The sequence below is a fragment of the Sparassis crispa genome (assembly GCF_003851025.1).
Source record: "Sparassis crispa DNA, contig_000001F, whole genome shotgun sequence".
NCBI classification, from domain to species: domain Eukaryota; kingdom Fungi; phylum Basidiomycota; class Agaricomycetes; order Polyporales; family Sparassidaceae; genus Sparassis; species Sparassis crispa.
This window is the reverse complement of record NW_020939748.1, coordinates 1315823-1334595: the sequence shown is the minus strand read 5'-3', so window position 1 is coordinate 1334595 and position 18773 is coordinate 1315823. Positions and strand designations below refer to the sequence as shown.

Sequence of the window (18773 nt, the reverse complement as noted above, 5' to 3'; positions counted from 1 at the left end):
CCATGACTATCCGTGTTATTTCATGTACTCACAGCCGCCCCACCCCAGTGTCCTTGTGTCACGATTCCCGGATTCAGGTGATGATGTGTCCTCCATTCTTTTCGGACGGCCCAGTCTCAAGCAGTAAAACAATTTCAGCGGTCGCCCATGGCCAGTTCGCATCTCCAATGACCCTTTGACGCCCACTCGACCTTGGTGTTCTTATCCGGTGGGTGCATCCATATCCGTTGTGGCAGGTGCTACTGTACGACTGGCACAGCATAAGGGATATAGATGTTCCACAAAATGTGATGGAACCCGAAGGTAAGGAAAGAAAGACATCACATCCTATGGTGCCAGAGCCTACAATGGGACAACATGAGTCTTGCCATTTGAGTCGCTGACCTCTAACAATGGCAAGCACTACTCCGCTGAACTGTCTCCGCCTGCTCCCCCCAGTGTGAGAGTTTCAATCAAATGCTGCATGAGATTTTCTCAATGAAATGCTGTAGATTAACGCAGCAACACTTGCCGTCAAGTCCCCTAAGTCATCAGTACCGATTTGTTGTGTTTGCGCATCCCCATATTTACGATAACCATAACGGAGTCGCGACTTCTTCCAGGAATTTGGCAGTCCGTCTCATTCTAGGGAAAGTAGTGTCAACAACTCGGACGACCGAACCAATCTATAGGGCCTACAGTTCTACCCTGGGTTCTATTTCAGAGAGGAAGCCCGAGGAGAGCATCTCAACTACGCCAAGGGCCTCTGAGCCCGGCGGAATGTGCGACAAGTGACGCTCAGCAATAGCGAACAACGCCTTCATCACCTTGTAATAGTACTGCATCTCCTTGCCCTCTTCGGGAAGGTAACCCCCATAGGCATCACGAAGCGCGGTATAGAGAATGGTCGATCCACGTAAGTGGTGGATGGCGTCTATGGCAGCCCTCCCGATTGGAGATTTCTGATCAGACAGCATCTAAGTACCTGACAGTGTGAATGAGGAATTAACATTTACCACCAAGTTAGTGCCAGTTTCTCGTGGCTGTGGGTCTCCATGTTTACGATACCACGACGGAATATACTCTTCTTCCATGTGTATGATATCCAGTCTTACACTAGGAAGACCGGTGTCAACAAGCCGGACACCATAACCAATCTAAGAAGGCCTACCTCTCCATTCTGAGCCTTATCTGAGTCAGTAAACACGGGTAGAGCCTCTCAGTTATCTGAAGAGCCTCTGAGCCTGGCGGAATGCGCCATGAGAAAAACTGGTCAACCATTGCCAGATCTGCCCTTGCGGTCTCGCAGAGCCGCTGCAATGTCTTGCTATCTGCAAGAATTGGGTAACGATAATCCATATAGTAATGAAGTGTCTCCTCCATTAACAAGACCATTCCAGGTATGGAATAGACGGCAGTTACGGCAGCCCGCCAACTTTCAGATAACATCTGAATAACAGACAGTGTGGACAGAACATGGAATCAACAGGGGATACTTCGTCAGCTAGTCTACAAGTTCGCACCTTTCAATACAACGTCTTAAGACTAAGACGGTGATTTAGAAATTGGAAAAGATAGACCAAAGCTCCGCTAATCCGGCTCAGCTGAGAGATCGTATGGAGGGAAGGTGCCCACCAGGATGGATTTAGTGGCCGAGCAGGAAGGCTCAAGTTTGGCTGCCTTTTGACCACAGAGACCTGTTTATCCATGTTCCGTTATGATTGTGCTATGAAGGCGCTCCTTATTGTGGAATTCGTTCACTATCATACATCACGGCCTGTGTCGCAGAGTAGAATGTCGTCAACCGGAGTCCGCTTCAACCAAGTAAAGTCACAACGAGCTGCATTGGTGAGAAGCCCAATCGTACGGCCATGACAACTACAACAATTTCATATCACCTGTCCTTGTGATTTTCCCTCGCACCTCGTAGTAGGTGCGACTGAACCACTGGCCAGGAATTTTGTCGTTTCGAGATGCTATAGTAGGACCTCCTTGTTCTTGATTACATACTGAAGAAAAGCAGGCCACGCGGGGGATTGACTGGTGCATGTGAACCTGGGGTCATACCAGCATAATAACGCTCGATAGCTTTCTCCGGCTCCGCATGCAAGGAGGGCAAGCACTTCCTCGGTGTTACTTGGGTGTTACAGTGGGAGCGCTAGCGCGAAAGGCGCGCGCGAAAGGACGGGAGCAAGGTCTGAATAAGGAAGGTCTAGTAATCGTATCGGAGCCGCACCTGCTTGGGCCATCGCGCCGGATGCGTCCATCGAACGCCAAGGTGAGCTATCGTGTCCACATCCATCCTGTAGTTGTCCTTATGTCTCTGCCAAGGGATATCCGTCCAACGACACGCTTTCGCATCAGGGATCTGTCTTAACATGCCTATCGTGGTCTCGCAGTTGGACACTCTGACATCGGTGATTCAGAGCTGGGCAGGTCCTGCCATGGTTCTTGCCCACGAACGTAATTATCCAGCTGGCTGAAGATCTCGTCAATGATACTGGCTGGTGCGTTGCTCCTCTTCGTCACCAATTGTATGCATTTCTTCACAGCTCTGTACGTATGGCACATGATACTAGTACTCACTGCGTTCAAGGCCTGCGTCGGTGGACGTAATCCACTTGCGTACAAGTGTTGATCGTAACTTACTTTCGATTACCAGACCTTGTCGGGCCTATGACATTGCTCTTACCCATCCCGCAAGACTGCCAGTGTGAGTCCACAATCCGCGGTAACGTTGGTCGTCGTAAGACGATGTGTTCTCAATCTGAAGATCACCCGCACTCATAGTTGGTGCAACCACGTGTAAGAAGGTCCTCGAAATGTACCGTGCATCGCTGAGTATCTCGCCGATCGTTACGGCGGCAGCCCGACAGTCATATCGTCTGCTCTCGTGGGTGCGTGTGTACGAGGAGGTCAACAATTGCTTTGCCTCAGTTCGCGGAAGCTCTGCGGCGGATCCTCGCATTCATGTTGTGCCTGTTTTCTGCGCGTGGCTCAGCTTGGGAGCGTACATTTCGCGTCGCATCCCGCGGGTGCGGCCGATGATCCTTGCCTTCTACTGACACTGGTTTCAGCTAGCGGCGCAGAGCTTGCGATTGATCGTCGTACTTACATTTTGACGACTAATGGCATACGAGTGCATACGCAATCTATACAGCTGCGCCCGGACTAATCAGGAAGATGCTCTCCAGGCTGTAGCAAGACTCACTACAGCTTCGTAGAGTACTGTCCACAATATATTCACTAGTACTGTTCGCAGCATGACATCTCGAGCACTCTACAGAAAGAACACAGCATGGACAGATATACACAATCAGCTCATTTCCACATCGCTATCGCCATCAGGGCGCGGCTGTCCTCGGCAGACAGCGTTGATCAGTTCCCGCCTCACTTCGGGGCTGATCTGCGGGTGTGGGTTCGCGCGGACGACATCGAGTAGTGCATCCTTCTGGTCTGGCGTGAGGTCCGACGCGTACCTAAACCACAACGGTGATTGTCAGCCTGCAGTTAGGACTTTGCACTGCACCAGAAGACGTGCCTCTGGCAAAGGACGAGAAGACTCTGGTGCCAGAGCACGGGCAGCTTCTCTGCCTCGCCGGCAGAGCGCGCCTTGTACGTGTTCGAGAGCCGGATGAAGTGGAAGACGAGCGCGTCGATCACTTTGTAGGGCAGCGTGTGCTTCTTGTCGAGGAGGACGCGGATGAAGAGGGAGTTCGGGCCTGTGTATGTTTCAGACTCGTCAACATTTGTGCAATGTCTGAAGCGTTACGCACAGTCTTACCTGAGTATTCCATATCTGCTAGCCGAATGAGGGCGGCAGAGGATGGTAGCACGGGCACTTTCACCTTCGCGAGAATGGAAGCGACAATCGCGGCTTCTTGCAAAGTGCAGCCGTTCTACAAGTAGCAAGTTAAGACTATATCTCAACATGCCAAAAAATAAACTTATACTGACGTCCAGCAGAGGGAAGATTATTCCCTTGAAGAACGCAGTGGGCTTGTACAACGCTCGTTTGAGGCTCTCATAGTAGTGCACGTTTAGCTTGCGGCTCATCTTGTGCTTCCGCGCGCCCTCCTTGGTCAGCCGGATGTCCTCGCGGATCGCGTCGAGCAGCACGCCCTCAAGGAATACGCGCGCCTGCGGGGGCTTCAGCTGTGAGATGAAGATGCGCGTCGCGGCGTGGCACGCCTGAGGTGACCAGCTCTCGGGGCGGGTGAGCGCGAGGATGCGCGCCCATTCGGGGAGGGAAGGGATCACTTTGAATGGCTTGGGGAGGGGGCCGGACTTGTAGCGTGACAGTATGAGGCCCACTCTGCATATAATTGTGTTAAAACTTGCAAGGTGAGAGGCTGGGAGAAGAATACTTTGTGTACACCTCGACCACTTTTGGGTTGAGACCTGCAGCGGGGTCAGGGCCTTTTGCAGGATCTACCGATAGGTCAAGATGAGTGGACTGAAAAATAATGGTGTATCTTGCGACTGACCTCGTCCAGACCGGCGAGGCGTGGGCTTCACCCCAGCCTCTGCGTCCGCCAACCGGGCAAAGATGATATCTGCGAGTGTCCGCCGTTCCGCAGCATCTGCAGGAAGCAATGCATCAAGAGTTTTCAGGTCACTCTCATCCACTTCCTATGAATTGTCAAGTCGGGTTCACGTCGAATTCAACGAACAGGACGCACGATTTCTTCTATGTCTGACCCGGCATTTTCGTCTTCGAATTTATCCATGACATCCTCATCGTCTTCATCCATGTCCTGCGTCCGGGGTACCGAGAAATCAGGCTCAGGCCCATCCTCATCGTCCTCGTCCTCGTCTACGCCCAGCTCTTCTTGCTGCACTCGCGCAAGCTCAAAGATACGTCTGGACGTCTTCGGATCTAGTATAACCTACGTGCGTTTTCAGTTTCGCACTTTCTGCGCGAAGCTCGAGGACTTACATCCCCTCCTTCCTCTCCGTCGTCCCCCTTCGCCTTCGACTTTGTCCGCTTCCCAGGCCGTGATATGCGGCCATATTTTTCATGCAGCTGATCCTCTCCGAGCTGGACATGCAGGGGGTCGTGTCTATTTTTCCCAGTCGCTTTGGCTACACGAGGCATTGCAGAAGGAGCTAGACCGATGTGAGAATAGGCTGGCAGAATATGAAGGGCTAGTGCGCGTCGGAAGTGTTAAAGTGGGATGATGATCAGGACGAAGCAGACGGCGGTAGACGGTCGTGCAGGAGACGGCGTGCGTGCTAGACTCACGAACGAGGGCTGGAGGAGGACGATAATTTTGAGATTCGCGTGGCGATTGGACCGGCTATCGCCGCCGGTACTCTGGCGCGCTAGGAGCGTCCCGCATAAATACCCCCTCAACTCTCGACATCTCCGTGTCGACAAACGTTCTGCACACTGTCCCACTCACCGAAATGGCGTCCACTGTTTCAGATTCGGTGAGTTCATCGCGCACGAACGCGAGCGTGTCACCGTCGATGAGTACACGCGAGAGGTGCTCTAAGCTGTAACGAATCTATCGCGAAATTGGAGGTGTGTACGTGGATCTGAGCTGACTGTCGGCTGCTTGAACCAGATTCGCATCCTCGACAAGAGCGGTAAAGAGATCACCACCGTTGGTTTCGAGCGCTTCGGTTTCGACTGCGAGGTCCCTCTGGCTGTCCTCCGTTCCCTCTACCTGCGCTCCCACTACGTCCTTACCGCCCCGTCCACCGCCCCCGAGTCGGGGAAGACTAAGGAGGACGAGGTTCATGCAAAAGTCAGCGGCGATCTGGAAGCCTATCAGTCCAAGTCAATCTTCCACCCGGACATCCAATCCATCTCATACACCACCCTCACTCGCTTCCCCCCTGTCAAGCTCCTCGCCCCTTCGAAGCGCAAGCGCATCCTCGTCACCGGTGGCGCGGGATTCGTCGGCTCGCACCTGGTTGACCGTCTCATGATTCTCGGCCATGAAGTCACTGTCCTGGACAATTTCTTCACCGGGTCCAAGACCTCCGTAAGCCACTGGGTAGGTCACCCCAATTTCGAGCTCGTGCGCCACGATGTCGTAGAACCCTTCATGATCGAGTGTGACCGTAAGCTTGATGTAATCATCCCATGGCCGATGTTAATATTCCTCTGTAGAAATCTACCATCTCGCATGCCCCGCATCTCCTCCGCATTATCAGTTTAACGCTGTGAAGACTGTGAAGACTTCCTTCATGGGAACTCTGAACATGCTCGGTCTCGCAAAGCGTACGAAGGCCCGTTTCCTAATCACGAGCACATCCGGTAGGGTTAAGCGGCGCGATTATAAAACAACTACTGATGCATCTCAGAGGTGTACGGTGACCCCGAGGTGCACCCCCAACCGGAAGACTAGTGAGACCAGTGCTCACCGTGTGCGCAGTTTCGCTAACTCTCGCGCAGCTGGGGACATGTCAACCCTATTGGCCCCCGGGCTTGCTACGACGAGGGAAAGCGTGTCGCCGAGACTCTGACGTACGGCTACCACCGCCAGGATGGTGTAGACGTCCGCGTTGCTCGTATTTTCAACACCTATGGTAAGAACCGAGTCATATTACGCGATCGCGTACGCTAACCTTATCTCATTCACAGGCCCGCGAAGTGCGCGTGTTGACCGCAGATTCGCTGCTCCTTTTTCCTGACATTCCCTTTCCAGTGAACCCGTTCGACGGCCGTGTTGTCTCGAACTTCATCGTCCAGGCGCTGCGCGGAGAAGACATGACCGTCTACGGCGACGGCAAGCAGACGCGCTCGTTCCAGTACATCCACGATCTGATCGACGGCCTGATCGCGCTCATGAACTCGGAGGAGACGCGCCCGGTGAACATCGGGAACCAGGACGAGTTCACCATCGGCGAGTTCGCCGAGCTCGTGCGCGAGATCGTGGAGAAGGTGCAGCGGGAGGACGGCGAGCTGCCCCCGCGCCGCGTCCAGATCGTGTACAAGCCCATCCCCACGGATGACCCCCAGAAGCGGCGGCCTGATACCACGCGCGCGAGGCAGGTGCTTCAGTGGCAGCCGCGCTGGACGGTCAGGATGGGCCTCGAGGAGATGGTGCGGTACTATAAGGCGAAGATGGTCGAGGGCAGCATTTAGAGTGAAGATACACTAGGAGAATAAGTTGAGCTTGCGGCGCATGCGCTGCATGTAGTAGACAGTACTCAGAGAGTGGACAATGTAAAGCTAAATCCCGTGTTTCCATGAGTAATATTTACAATACAGGCAGCAGCACGTCGCGTCTCCCCAATTGCAACGTACATACATTAGGCGCAAGCAGATGATAGTAAAACATACGTATAAACGAGAGCGTGGTGCAAGTACTTTTTCCGCGTGCACCTGCGCGTAATATGCGGAGTTTGTGGTGCCTCCGACATCCGGTGTCAGTACATAAGTGATGAAAAAATGCCATGTACAAGATATGAGGCCGTAACACTGCCGGGACATCCATGAGAGTTCGCAACGGAGGACCAAAATGCAGAAACTGAGACCCATATATCCCAGGAACAGCTGAGTGCGAATAGCCATGGAGGGTAGACGGAGGGATCCTAACGCTGGATCCTCCACGGAGCTCTTCACCGGTTGAGCAGACGCGGCAAGGCGGTACTGCTATTCGCCACGACCCTTGCCATCGATCCCTTCACGACGTTCTTCTCCACTACGTTGGCGGGCTCGACGTTCGCGCGGTTGGAACGCGGTATCAGCTGGTCCTTCTCTGTCAAGGGTTCGGGCCGCACGACCGCTAGGTCTCGCTTTGAAGACTTCAAGCTGACGTTCTTCGCCGCGTACTTTGGCTGTTTCCCTCTATCCATCTGAGGGTAGCGTTTGGGATCTGGAGTTAACGATGCTTATGAGCACGGTGTTGGGGGGTGAGCAACCTGGACGCCATACCGGTGTATGAGAACCCATCCGGTCCGCCATCCAGCCAGTGAGCTTTCCTCTCTGAATACCTGCGAAAGACATTAGTAAAGAACGAGCAGACAGACAGTGTACCATATCTAGATCCCATTCCCGCAGGTTCCCGACATAGGCCAAGTAGCGGAGGGATCTATATGATACGCCGGTCATAACAAAGACGCACTTGCGCAACGGGCGGCCGTCCATGCCCAAGGGAGAGAATGCCGCACGCTCTCCCTTCTCGAATGACGCAATCATTTCCTCCTGGCTCTTGCAAACCTCCTTGCTAAGGCACGAGAAGTGGATGGGGGACAACGGATTCTTTTCCATGGTAAACCCGGGGTCCCTTCTCCATTGACCAATTTGCTCCAGTGCAGACATCATCCTATCGCTCAGCGCCGCCGTTGACATCGGTTTCCTGAGGTCTGACCGTGCCGCCGGCTGACGTCTCAGCCACTTCAAGAATACTTGGTTCACGATGGAGGACGAGCACAGGGATAGATATGCGTGTGAAGCTGTGAGACGACATCCTTGAGCTTGCATACACACTGAACGAGTCGGGTGCGTCACTTTTCACAAGATACAATGATGCACCCCCTGGCACATTGATAAGGGCGTTCGCGAGCTCCTCTGCATATTGCTTTGGATGTGTCTCGCTGCGCTCAGCCTGCATAAAACAAGCTATTCATGTAACCGTGAGGAGAGTCTGAGAGGACGTACCTGAATGATCAGCAGAGGACAGCGAACAGCAGCCAATTCTTCGGAGGTCATTGGTACTCGCTGAAAGCAGATATCAACGTCAACTTCCGTAGACGTTGCAGGTGAAACAATCACAGACATTCGCAATCAGGTTGAAGTTGGTTCTCGTCAACGAGCGCTTGAATGGCGGGTAGGTCGTTTGCCACCACACTGCCAGCTAATGCGGAACGAGGGGTGATGAGACCAACCCGATATCACGACAACCTATGTTCACGTACATCGTCATGCAAGTCGACCATCTCTGGGTCGGTATTATCCTGCAAATTAGATGAGGAAGAGTTCGAAGAACAGGGATACCTTGCCATCCTTACGGGCCCAGTGAAGAAGTCCAGTACTTCCTTGATACAGTATTCCATCGACTCCAAATCCTCTGTGTGGGTCCAGTGAGGAGATAATTCCTCCCACGCATCGGCAATCCTCCTCAGTCTGTCACGATAGGCAGTTAGTTTGCTGAATACCTCCCACCCTAATCAAATATACCCACTCTGATTGCGCAGGCACATTGCAAAGCGTCACGCTGAGACAGTGCTCAGGGAATCTCAGCGGTAGAGAATGTCAGCTTCCCGCGAAGGTCACGCCATCAAACCACTCACAGAGCTGCGAAGCGCAGAGAAGCGTAAGCATAAAGTTCCGGTGTGAAGATGTGTGCAGGTGGGAGACCCAAGTGCTATGCGTGAATAAAGCTAAATCACCTCATCTGACACTATTTGCTAAAGAGGACGTACATGGAACGCGAGTGCTAAATCGGCCGCAATCACCCAGAGATCGAATTCCCCTGACGCTTTACAGAGCGACTGACCCGAGGAGCGCGTGTCGAAGCAAATAATGTTGAAATCCGAGTGCAAACGCGGGTACCCTGTCTGAGGATAGGTCCACGCAGAGCCCAGCAAGAGAGGGTGCATCATGACGACTGTGGGCTTTGACGGATCAAAGCTGGACACGCTCCCTGTCGGGGTATTGGTGATGTAGAATATGGAGGCATAGTCTTCCCGCGTGACGATGTCGACGTAGGGCATTGCGTGGAGGAAGGGGCGAAAGGAGAGTCGGGCAGCTCAGAGCATAGCTAGTAATGTTCGGGCACGGCGCATGCTCAAATTGTCCAGGACCGCTTGGGAGCCAGTGCCAGAATGGCAACCACCCATCCAATCAAACGAATTAATTTTGGCTTGTTCCACCGATCCGGGAACCTGAATATCGGCTTTCGCACGTGTGCCCCTCTCTTATTTTTTTATCTTATCTCGTAAAGTTTGATAATCTGAGAGGCTTAATGAACAGTGTAAGCTTGAAGCCGTGAAACACTCAAGTTAGTTGGCAAGGCATGCCTCAGCTTCTTCCTATATACTAGAGGCTGCTTAACGAGCCTATGCCTCAGCCTGATATCGTGACATGCCACCAGCGGGACGAGCTTGGGCCACCCATCAGCACTTATCGCCGAGAGACCGGCATCCCTCATGATCTACAAAGATCACATATCTAACACAAAGCTTTCCAGCAACCACAGACGCGCACTGCTCATCGCAGCTTTGTAGGTACCGGGCCAACGCCGAGCGCTTCAGCCTTGGTGACTCTGTGCGCCAAACGTCAACGAGAGGCGCACAGGGAAGAACGAGCTGGGTACGCACCGATTCGCAGACTTCCGAGCGACGCACCCCCAAATCCATATCAGCGTCCGGCTCGTCCAGCCTATTCTCAAATGGGACGTGAGAACGTGCCATCTGCCCAGCGGCTATCTGAGAATCGTATCTCGATGTCTAGAGTCACTCAGCACAGTGTCTGTACGTACTGTGGCGCCCAACGAGCGAGGTGTCATATCGTGAGCAGTCCACGGCGTCAGAGTGGAAAGCTGTGAATGACATGGCACGTCGAAGCTGCAGTCTCCATCACCGGCGGAACACCAAGGAATCTCACGAATCTCCTTACCGGCGGGAGCATGCGAATCCCGAAGTGCTCACGCTTACCTTGCATCAAAAGAGACGTATGTATTGTGTCTGCTCAAGCGCCATCTCCTCCAACAATCCCTCCGAGCACCTGCACGATCTTCTGCTGTTTCTGCGGGGACAATCATCGCATACTACTAAAGCTGGGGAACAATCTGTAAGCACACCTCTCTATCCGTGGTAACAGTGGTCGGATACATGGCCGGGACGCCCAGTGACTGAAGCGCCGCCTGCTGTTTGGCGAGGAGGCCGTCCCATGCGGGTATTGCTCGCGTCGAATCAAAGTTCTGCAGCTCCTTACGAAGGGCATCTGATATCATCTGGCGAGGCGCGGTCAGTACGACATTGCAGCGCCGAAAGGACATACACACGTCAGCTTCGTGCTGCGTCAAGCCAACACCAATAATTTTCGCCCTACAACGGTGGGAGGCAGATCCTGTCATCGCGAGTCACAGGCAGGACGGAGCGCCCGGTACTCACTTGGTGCGCGTGGAGTTCACTTTGTCTTCGTACTTGTGCTGGATCTCTCGCCTCTCTTCCCATAATTGCCGTTCGAGATCCGCTTGCTCTTCTTTCATCTGTGCAATACTTTTGAGATCAATTGCATACGGGAATCATGGGAGTTAGTTACCGCAGAGATCGATTTCACAAATTCGGGATCTTCGGACAGTCGTGCAAGCTGCGGAAGGGCCTGCTGGAAGGTATATGATCGTAAGTCCTGCTTACGAACAGCCGGTGGGGCCAACGGGGGCGCAGCAGCTGACTCCGGTGCAGCTGGACATGGTGCAAGGGTAGACTGACTCTCGCTGATGGGTTGGTGTCTGTCAAAATGTTGGGTTCCGCAATAATTCACGTCCACAGGGGGAGCGGCCGGTGGCGGTACGGGTGCTACAACAGCATTGAACGACGGAGATCCGTGCAATTGGGAGAGCAAAGCCGCGACCGAAGACGAAGATGAGGACGGTTGCGCAACTTCCACCGAAGAGGTCCACAAGGCCGGAGCTACAGACGGTGGAGCTTCACTAGTGAAGGCATCCGAATCAACTGGTTTGAAACCGCTACGTGGTACATGCACTGGTGGCGGCGGTGGAGCAACATGTGAGTTGCTGCTCGTCGCCGGAGCAACTTGCGCAATGTCTTGCCAGGCCTGAGACGATCTAAGCCGCTCGAGCAAAGCTTTTACCCCTGCGGGGTCCTGAAATGTGAACGTCAACATACTGCCACGTCGGATCGCATGCACTACTAACGTTGATGTTAGTGAAGTTCATCGCAGCACGGATATGGGACCCGTGGGAACTTCGTTAAAACGCGTCTGTCACTCTATAAAGGTGACCGTGACAATTATTTCACAAGGTGCTGCATCGTCATGTTTTTCATTTCAGCTACGAAAGACGAAGCATCATTGGTTGATATGAAAATAAGCCGCATCGATGAAGGGCGTTCGATGGAATGGAATGTTGATGTCAAAATAGTGCCCACATGTACCTACACGCTCTGGGAAGCGTATCCGATGTATGAAGATGGGGCCAACGAGATTTACACAATTGAGAGAGAACAACAGGCATGGACCACAGATAGACGAACACTGGGAAACCAACCATCAAACGGCCTGCGTACGATGCGTATGATTGTCTGAGTGAAGGGAGAGACGCAGCAAAGGAGATCAAACATCTCCCGCGAACCGTGAGGGAGGCAGTGTAGGGAGGAAAACACACCTTGTAAACGCACGGAGAGATGTCAGAGGAAGGTGCGAGGCGCGACACGACGCGAAGCGGTACTTATCCACCACGAGTCCGGCAAAATACAATGTACTTCCATCAATGACGTTCCCCGTGTACTCATGCTACTGACGATGAACACCTGAACGTCACACTTCGGGAGTTATAACGCCCCCAGATCCGGGCGAGGTGCTTGTGCCCAACCTAAGTAGTGAGGTCAACTGAGTAAAATCCTGATGGAAGAGAGAAACTTATTTGGAGAATTTCACCACCAGGTGAGGCTGCGAGCTGGGACTGCGATGAGCTTGATTGCCGTTTTGATTTCCAGCTCGAGTACAGAGATGACGCCTATACGTAACCTTGCAGGGCCTGGACAATTTGTGGTCAACAGCAGCCGGAAATCCAGACCCCTCACAGCGACTGCGCTGCAAATTCTGGTCCACAGACAGAAGAGAGAAGAAAGCGTGTACGGTTGCCGGACGGTGACAGAGAGTGCGAGGCGGTGATGAAACTGGTCGGAATTTGCTAACATGATCTTCACGGTGACAGCTGAAACACCACGAGTAACCCACGAAAGTTAAGCCGACGCCCTGCGTCGGGATTGTTCCCCGCGAGGCCATGGCACACTCATTGGTCCTAGACACGTAGGGCGGAGCTGATGGAAAAAAACTACTAGCGATGTGAGTGGATATCGATAGCAAGCGATGCGGTCATAAGAAAAAATATCGACTTGGCTAGGGGCGGTGGAAAGTGATCGAAAAGGACGTTAGACCGGGCGGAGCCGCTCGTACGGGTCACGACGGTGGCGAGGGCGCCGGCGAGGTGAGAGAACAGTCAGAGATCTGGCTGCGGTCGCCATGAATACAGACACGTTGCGGAGAGAAGACGTAAGGGACCGTGAGCGTCGAGGTGGGCGTCGGGGAGGACGGTGAGGACGGTGGAGGACGACCGGACGCGGGTGCATGGCGACGGCAGGGGCATGTTGCAGGGGCGATTGGTCAATCGGGCGTGCCGATGTTGCCGCCGAGATAATCGGGAGAAATATTTCCTGACTTCCCAGAAAAGACTAGATGAGCAAATTGCCCCTGTTTTGGATCTCGTGGGAAACGGGCGTAAAATGGGAGTTGTCGCCTCGGTTTCGCACGATTCCGACTGCGTCTTCGTCTTGTACTCTCTGCCGCCCAGCCTTCTTATCCTCTCTTCGTTTCTTCCGTCTTCAGCCTCTCTATTCCCTCTCTTTTTCTCCTTCTTTTATCGTCAACATGGCCCCAGAAGTCTCTCCGGCGACATCGTCGCACATGATGAAGACCACAAAGCGTGGCAGACCCTTCCTCAAGGTCTGTCGGGTTCTCCCATCGCTCACGCCGATATCTAATGTCATTCCATCCTCCAGGACACATTGGATCTGTTTGCGACATTGGTGGTTTCCCTTCAGCTCGGCGATAACAAACAGTTCTTCCGCACCTTTCACAATTCTTTCACAACGTGCGTATCTCTCGCCTTTGTTGCGACTTACTCGCTCGATATTGATCGCTTGCATGCAGGGACGATGCAGCAAGAAATCTCGCATCCCTCAAGTTTTCTCAGTCGAATCGTGGTCCAGATCCTCGAGAACCTGCACGCATAGTGACGACCACGACTACAACCACGTTTTCGATGACTCGGGATATGGCGAAGGCGATGTGCCAGCAGTTCATGGATGCGAGGCTGATCGAAAATGCCGCAGACCCAGGCTCAAATCTGTTCAAGGAGCGGGGTGTCTACGTCCTGACGCCGAAAGGTTTACACGTGCTGGAGCGGTTCATGAGCAAGAATGGGATCAACGGCGATCATTTGCAGCACGTTTTCGCTTCACAGCCAATATGCATGAAGCTGCTTCATCTTGAGCGGCGGTCCGTCGACGACGAGATCATCGTTTCCCACTCCGTCATCACTTCGCTGTTCCGGCGATTTGTAGGTCGCCAACCCAATTATCCTCCCGAGTTTCTGGACAGTCTGGACGCCTTTCAAAAATATCACGAGCGGTCCAAAGGAGTCGCATTGTCGGACGTGCCCGAGCGACCGCCAAACGGCAAAACGGCTGTGGTTCATAGAAATTGCTTCCCGGCGGTGAGCGCACTCGAATGGCTCTGCGATTTCACGTCCGTCATCGGAAGGGAAGAGGCGGCGGAGATGGCTGCTCAATTTGTGCGGTTTGGTCTCATCATACTGGTGAGCGATAAGCGGAAGAATAACGATTCCGCTATTATCTTCACCGTTCGCGGTGCTGCTGGAGGCGGGAACTCCTCAATATCTGTATGTCCTGCTTTCCATTGTTGTCTTCCATGTCCAACTGACCTTTTATTTTAGCAACACGGAGAATTCCGTTGTACTGCTAAGGCTATCTACAAGATCACAGACGAAGGTCGTCGCATGGCTCGGTGGGATAACGACGGTTCGGAGAATTCTCCTAACACCTCTGCGTCGAATATCAATTCGGCGGTACGGTCGTCTGACGACCATCCCGGTGATACCACGGCCACCGACACAGCCGCTTCGAAGGACGCGAAAATCCATCGCCGAATCTCCATGACCGAGAAGCTGAATGCCACTTACGAGGCAGACAAGAAGGGCAACCAGAAGGAGAGCAACACAGATCGCTTGCGATATATTATCGATGAGCCGCAGTTACGCTCGCTTTTCCGCGAGTTTCTGCGGACCAACTTCTGTGAAGAGAACCTGGCGTTCTATCTGGAAGTGCAAGATTTCAAGCGCAAGTTCAACATTACATCGAGTGCTATCGCGTCTAATTCCAGCTCTGCTGCGCCGCGTGGTGGACCGAAGGTTACTCCAGGGCAGATCGCTATGGAGCGCCACCACGAGTCCCTGATCGCCAGCGCGTTCTCCATATACAACAACTATCTAGCGCCGTCTAGCCCAAGTGAGCTTAACATTGATCACGGGCTACGCAACGAGCTGTCAGGATACTTGAGCGAGGTCATCACCAGTCTTACTGGCAAGGCGTTCCAGGGTCGGGTGGAGCTCGACCAGGCTACCCAGTTCAATGCGACGCAGCTGCAGACGATGATTCGCCTCTACGAACGGATACAGACGCACGTCTTCCGGCTCATGGCGACGGACTCCGTTCCAAAGGTACGTCCCTTCTTTACGTTTTGCGTTCGTTTGTTGATCAAGTTTTACCCATTCACAGTTCATTAAGACACCTCGCTTCCTTGCACTACGCATCAAGCTGAGCGATGAGGATGAGACGGGCTTGAGCGACTTCCCGTTACTGCCGACAAACTCGTCGACGCCAGTGGTGCCACCAGGGCTTGGTGGGGACGAAGTGGGTGGAGCATATGTGACGGTTTCGCAGCGCGCAGCTGCACAACCATCGGTCACGGATAGGCCGGCAGCGCCATCGTCATAAGAGTGCGACTGTCCGTCGCTCCCGTGCGTGTGGATAATCTATGCGTCTCGCTGTCTGTTCCTAATGCTCTATGCTCATGTTGGTCCACTGCATGCTCTCGCCCCAAAGGTGCTCGTGTACCCTGCGCTTGGTCGCTGCTTTCACAGGTTTCGTCACTATTCCCTCTGTCCTTGCACTTTACCTCGCATTCGCATCGTACGGCTTACCGCCTCCATCCGGATGTTCTCTTGTATTTGCACTAATTCACCGCCCTTCCGTCTATCTATCGTCTCCTCCCTTCTGGTCCGTTTTCGTTCTTCTAATTCACATACATTCCTCTTCACATCTTTGCAGTGGATCTCACCTCATCAACATCGTAGCCCCGTCTCGATACATCTGTATGATCTATACTATACTTTATTCCTGCCCTATGACACTGCTAGGAGCCGCTAATCGTCCATCTCACTGTTTTCTGATAATGCAGCGTATTAATGCATGTGTGACTACTTGTAGTGTACTTTGTGCGCGAGCTCGCGTCTGCGGACACGAGGACCGTGAGCATGCATCAAATTCCGCCCACCCGTCGACAAATTCATTTCATGCACGTCGTCGGAATTTGGTCGGAATCATCGGTAAACACATAGAGTCATAGACGAGCACCGTGTAAATATCCCGAGCTAATGCGTCCATCGCCCTCTTTTCGTGCGATCATCTATCGGGTCTACAAGAGTCGACTTCGCTCACTTGCACCCACAGATTGAGAGGCGGGGGAATCATGACCAGCCGAAGCATGTCGTGAAGATGAGATATTGGAACACTGGAGCCAGCTTGCCAAATCGCCGCCTATCCGCAGGTAACATGTGGGTGTACTTCGTGTGCTAGTGGGAACCACCATCGCCGTAGCATCTACAAGGGCGCCGTCGAACGCCGGATTTTCCCCAAGGAAGTTGAAGGCCGCATCATCCGAAGCGTCTGGACAGGTCATTGTGCCCCACCGCAGTGGAATTAGAGTCCTTCTCCACCACGAAGCATAAATTTGCGACGCGTGTGAAGGACGTCGATGCGACCTCCAGCGTAATCGGCCCGAAGAATTACAAGCCAGCGAAGGGCGTGGACCACCCCGCACCGCATGAAAAAATCGGACTTCGGGAAATGAATTCGATTTACCAGGTGGTAAGGCAGGCGTGCTGGAGGTGAGACATCATTCAGAAGACTAGACCCAAATACACAGACCGCAACAAGCACCTACGTGATAAATCATGGCAGATGACAATCACCAATGGAAAAGGCTTGCGGGGTCGGTCTAGTTGAGGAGGCACAGCTTCCGCACTCCCCAATAACTATCTCACCGAATGTAAGATCATCCTCCCGATCTTCACCGTACACGACTTTCAGACGGGCCATGCCAGCGATGAGCTTGGGTAGGCCATTGCATCCGGCCCCTCAACAGCGTCTGGATACCTAACGAGGAGCTCCGTGATATATGATAGCCGATGACATGCAATGAGATCAGTCGGGGACTGCAGGCAAGGGTAAAGTCCGCCGGACACGAGGAGCGCGGTCATCGAAACTTTGGACGGCACGGAAAGCCACAAGGCGAGTTTTCCCGAGAATAAACTCGCTCTTTTGGAGAACATATGTTAGACGGTTGGCAAAGGTCATGCCGGGATTTCGAGCTCCCAGAAGTGAACCTCGAGTTGGGCCTCCAATAAGCGCAACCATAAAGGGATCTGACGGCAGGCCTGACTAAGTGCAACAGATCTCTGGCAATACTCTGACCCACGCTGGCGTTATAGATAGCGAAGTGAGGCGGGTGCATGTCCGGACCAACCGCAGAAAATTGGCCGCGTGTATGTCCACGTTCCGTAGTGAGACGGACGTCGGCCCTCGCAAATAACTTACCTAGATCCGATATCATACTAGTGAACCATCCTTCACCTGCAGATCCTCGAGCCTGAGAGGAGGCAAATCCTAGCAGATCCTGCCTCCCTTGTTCCACAGCGATCTCAGCGACATTTTCAATGAGCGCGACCGGATGGAGCAAGCCAGGAGATCGATCTAGGATCTCCTCGAAAGTCCTAAGTGTCGCGAAGCATGGCCGATTTGAAGAGATGAAGTCGTGATCTTGGAGCTTAGTGCTGCAGGTCATGCTACATCTAGTAGCATGTAGGCCCCTATGTCGCGAAATGGCTTCATCGTCAGAGAAAGCGAAATGTGAAGCCGTTGGCAACAGAACGGTCAAGATGGTCAGTCCCCAATGAAAATACGGAGCACCTGCAAACACGTACAACGAAATCAGATCCAGCTGATAGTACTTGCTGCCATAGGCATCTAACTGCGAAACCAAAGCTCTCGAAGGTCGCCTTCGAGGGCACCTCCAAACAAGAGATCGTTCTTCCAAGAACCACAGACAACTCGCAGCCGCCCGTTCTCTGCCAGATACTTGGGTAACCGTTTGCAATGACATGCAGCAGGTTTTTGAAACGTTGGCCATATAGTTCGCGAACTTGAAAGACAACCCGCAACCGAGGGTGATCCCGCTCCGCATGGACCAGCGCCTGGTCCACCTTCTCCCAATCCAAAATATACGGCACGAGTTCGCGTGTTCCGATGCTGATAAAGATGTCCTGCCAGGAGTCGAGGCATGTGAGACTGCAAGATCTAATGTAATAAGTATCCACTAATTCAGGGAGACAATACAAGATGCATGATGATACTGGCCTGCAAAAGTCAAGCGAATTGCTCAAAGTGACTGGGATCGCAAATACTTACTGACATCTGTGCGACCTGCCAGCGCAAGCCTGGTAGGAACGAACTCGAAACCTCGAAATTTAATATTAATGTCGATGCCTCGAGAACGGGATAATCCGTAATCGCGCCTCCAGGTGCAGGCGCCCGACGCATCTCAGCGTAAAAGCAAGCGCTTCGTATACAACTAATGTTCAACAAATCCGCTACGGGAACTAGTCAAATATTCTGTCCTCACTTAGAAAACAAATGTGAGAGCATTGCAACATATGTCCGGATCTCGTGCAATGTTCGGACACCACGCTGCTACGACGTAAACCTGCTTCTGTACGTCGCCCACGATGGCT

General features: G+C 53.1%; 8 protein-coding genes across 8 annotated transcripts; 2 read left to right on the top strand and 6 right to left on the bottom strand.

Annotated features, from left to right (window-relative positions):
• Positions 1–566: 566 nt before the first annotated feature.
• Positions 567–1338, bottom strand: SCP_0204120 (hypothetical protein; the record flags this gene model as incomplete). The annotated part of the gene is made up of 4 exons (XM_027754327.1): positions 567–624; positions 679–941; positions 996–1095; positions 1151–1338. The coding sequence occupies 4 exons, from the start codon at positions 1336–1338 to the stop codon at positions 567–569; spliced, it is 609 nt and encodes a 202-aa protein (XP_027610128.1).
• A 1957-nt stretch (positions 1339–3295) lies between these two features.
• Positions 3296–5077, bottom strand: SCP_0204110 (Uncharacterized protein; the record flags this gene model as incomplete). Its single annotated transcript, XM_027754326.1, has 8 exons — positions 3296–3458; positions 3521–3701; positions 3764–3878; positions 3937–4294; positions 4347–4410; positions 4467–4611; positions 4662–4868; positions 4919–5077. 8 exons carry the CDS (start codon positions 5075–5077, stop codon positions 3296–3298), a joined length of 1392 nt encoding a protein of 463 aa, XP_027610127.1.
• A 311-nt stretch (positions 5078–5388) lies between these two features.
• Positions 5389–7078, top strand: SCP_0204100 (hypothetical protein; the record flags this gene model as incomplete). Its single annotated transcript, XM_027754325.1, has 7 exons — positions 5389–5412; positions 5550–6051; positions 6101–6247; positions 6295–6337; positions 6386–6519; positions 6575–6583; positions 6639–7078. The coding sequence occupies 7 exons, from the start codon at positions 5389–5391 to the stop codon at positions 7076–7078; spliced, it is 1299 nt and encodes a 432-aa protein (XP_027610126.1).
• Positions 7079–7554: 476 nt separating this feature from the next.
• On the bottom strand, positions 7555–9651 carry SCP_0204090 (hypothetical protein; the record flags this gene model as incomplete). Its single annotated transcript, XM_027754324.1, has 11 exons — positions 7555–7811; positions 7871–7929; positions 8061–8391; positions 8447–8543; positions 8597–8656; positions 8715–8792; positions 8854–8892; positions 8947–9061; positions 9120–9173; positions 9229–9302; positions 9361–9651. 11 exons carry the CDS (start codon positions 9649–9651, stop codon positions 7555–7557), a joined length of 1455 nt encoding a protein of 484 aa, XP_027610125.1.
• A 976-nt stretch (positions 9652–10627) lies between these two features.
• On the bottom strand, positions 10628–11840 carry SCP_0204080 (predicted protein; the record flags this gene model as incomplete). Its single annotated transcript, XM_027754323.1, has 6 exons — positions 10628–10684; positions 10740–10892; positions 10944–10986; positions 11053–11150; positions 11204–11767; positions 11820–11840. The coding sequence occupies 6 exons, from the start codon at positions 11838–11840 to the stop codon at positions 10628–10630; spliced, it is 936 nt and encodes a 311-aa protein (XP_027610124.1).
• Positions 11841–12439: 599 nt separating this feature from the next.
• Positions 12440–12910, bottom strand: SCP_0204070 (hypothetical protein; the record flags this gene model as incomplete). The annotated part of the gene is made up of 4 exons (XM_027754322.1): positions 12440–12494; positions 12560–12659; positions 12738–12801; positions 12863–12910. The coding sequence occupies 4 exons, from the start codon at positions 12908–12910 to the stop codon at positions 12440–12442; spliced, it is 267 nt and encodes an 88-aa protein (XP_027610123.1).
• Positions 12911–13552: 642 nt separating this feature from the next.
• SCP_0204060 (Developmental regulator flbA) lies at positions 13553–15699 on the top strand (the record flags this gene model as incomplete). Its single annotated transcript, XM_027754321.1, has 5 exons — positions 13553–13627; positions 13684–13775; positions 13835–14585; positions 14640–15422; positions 15481–15699. 5 exons carry the CDS (start codon positions 13553–13555, stop codon positions 15697–15699), a joined length of 1920 nt encoding a protein of 639 aa, XP_027610122.1.
• Positions 15700–18363: 2664 nt separating this feature from the next.
• Positions 18364–18687, bottom strand: SCP_0204050 (hypothetical protein; the record flags this gene model as incomplete). Its single annotated transcript, XM_027754320.1, has 3 exons — positions 18364–18399; positions 18451–18601; positions 18665–18687. 3 exons carry the CDS (start codon positions 18685–18687, stop codon positions 18364–18366), a joined length of 210 nt encoding a protein of 69 aa, XP_027610121.1.
• Between the last annotated feature and the right edge of the window lie 86 nt (positions 18688–18773).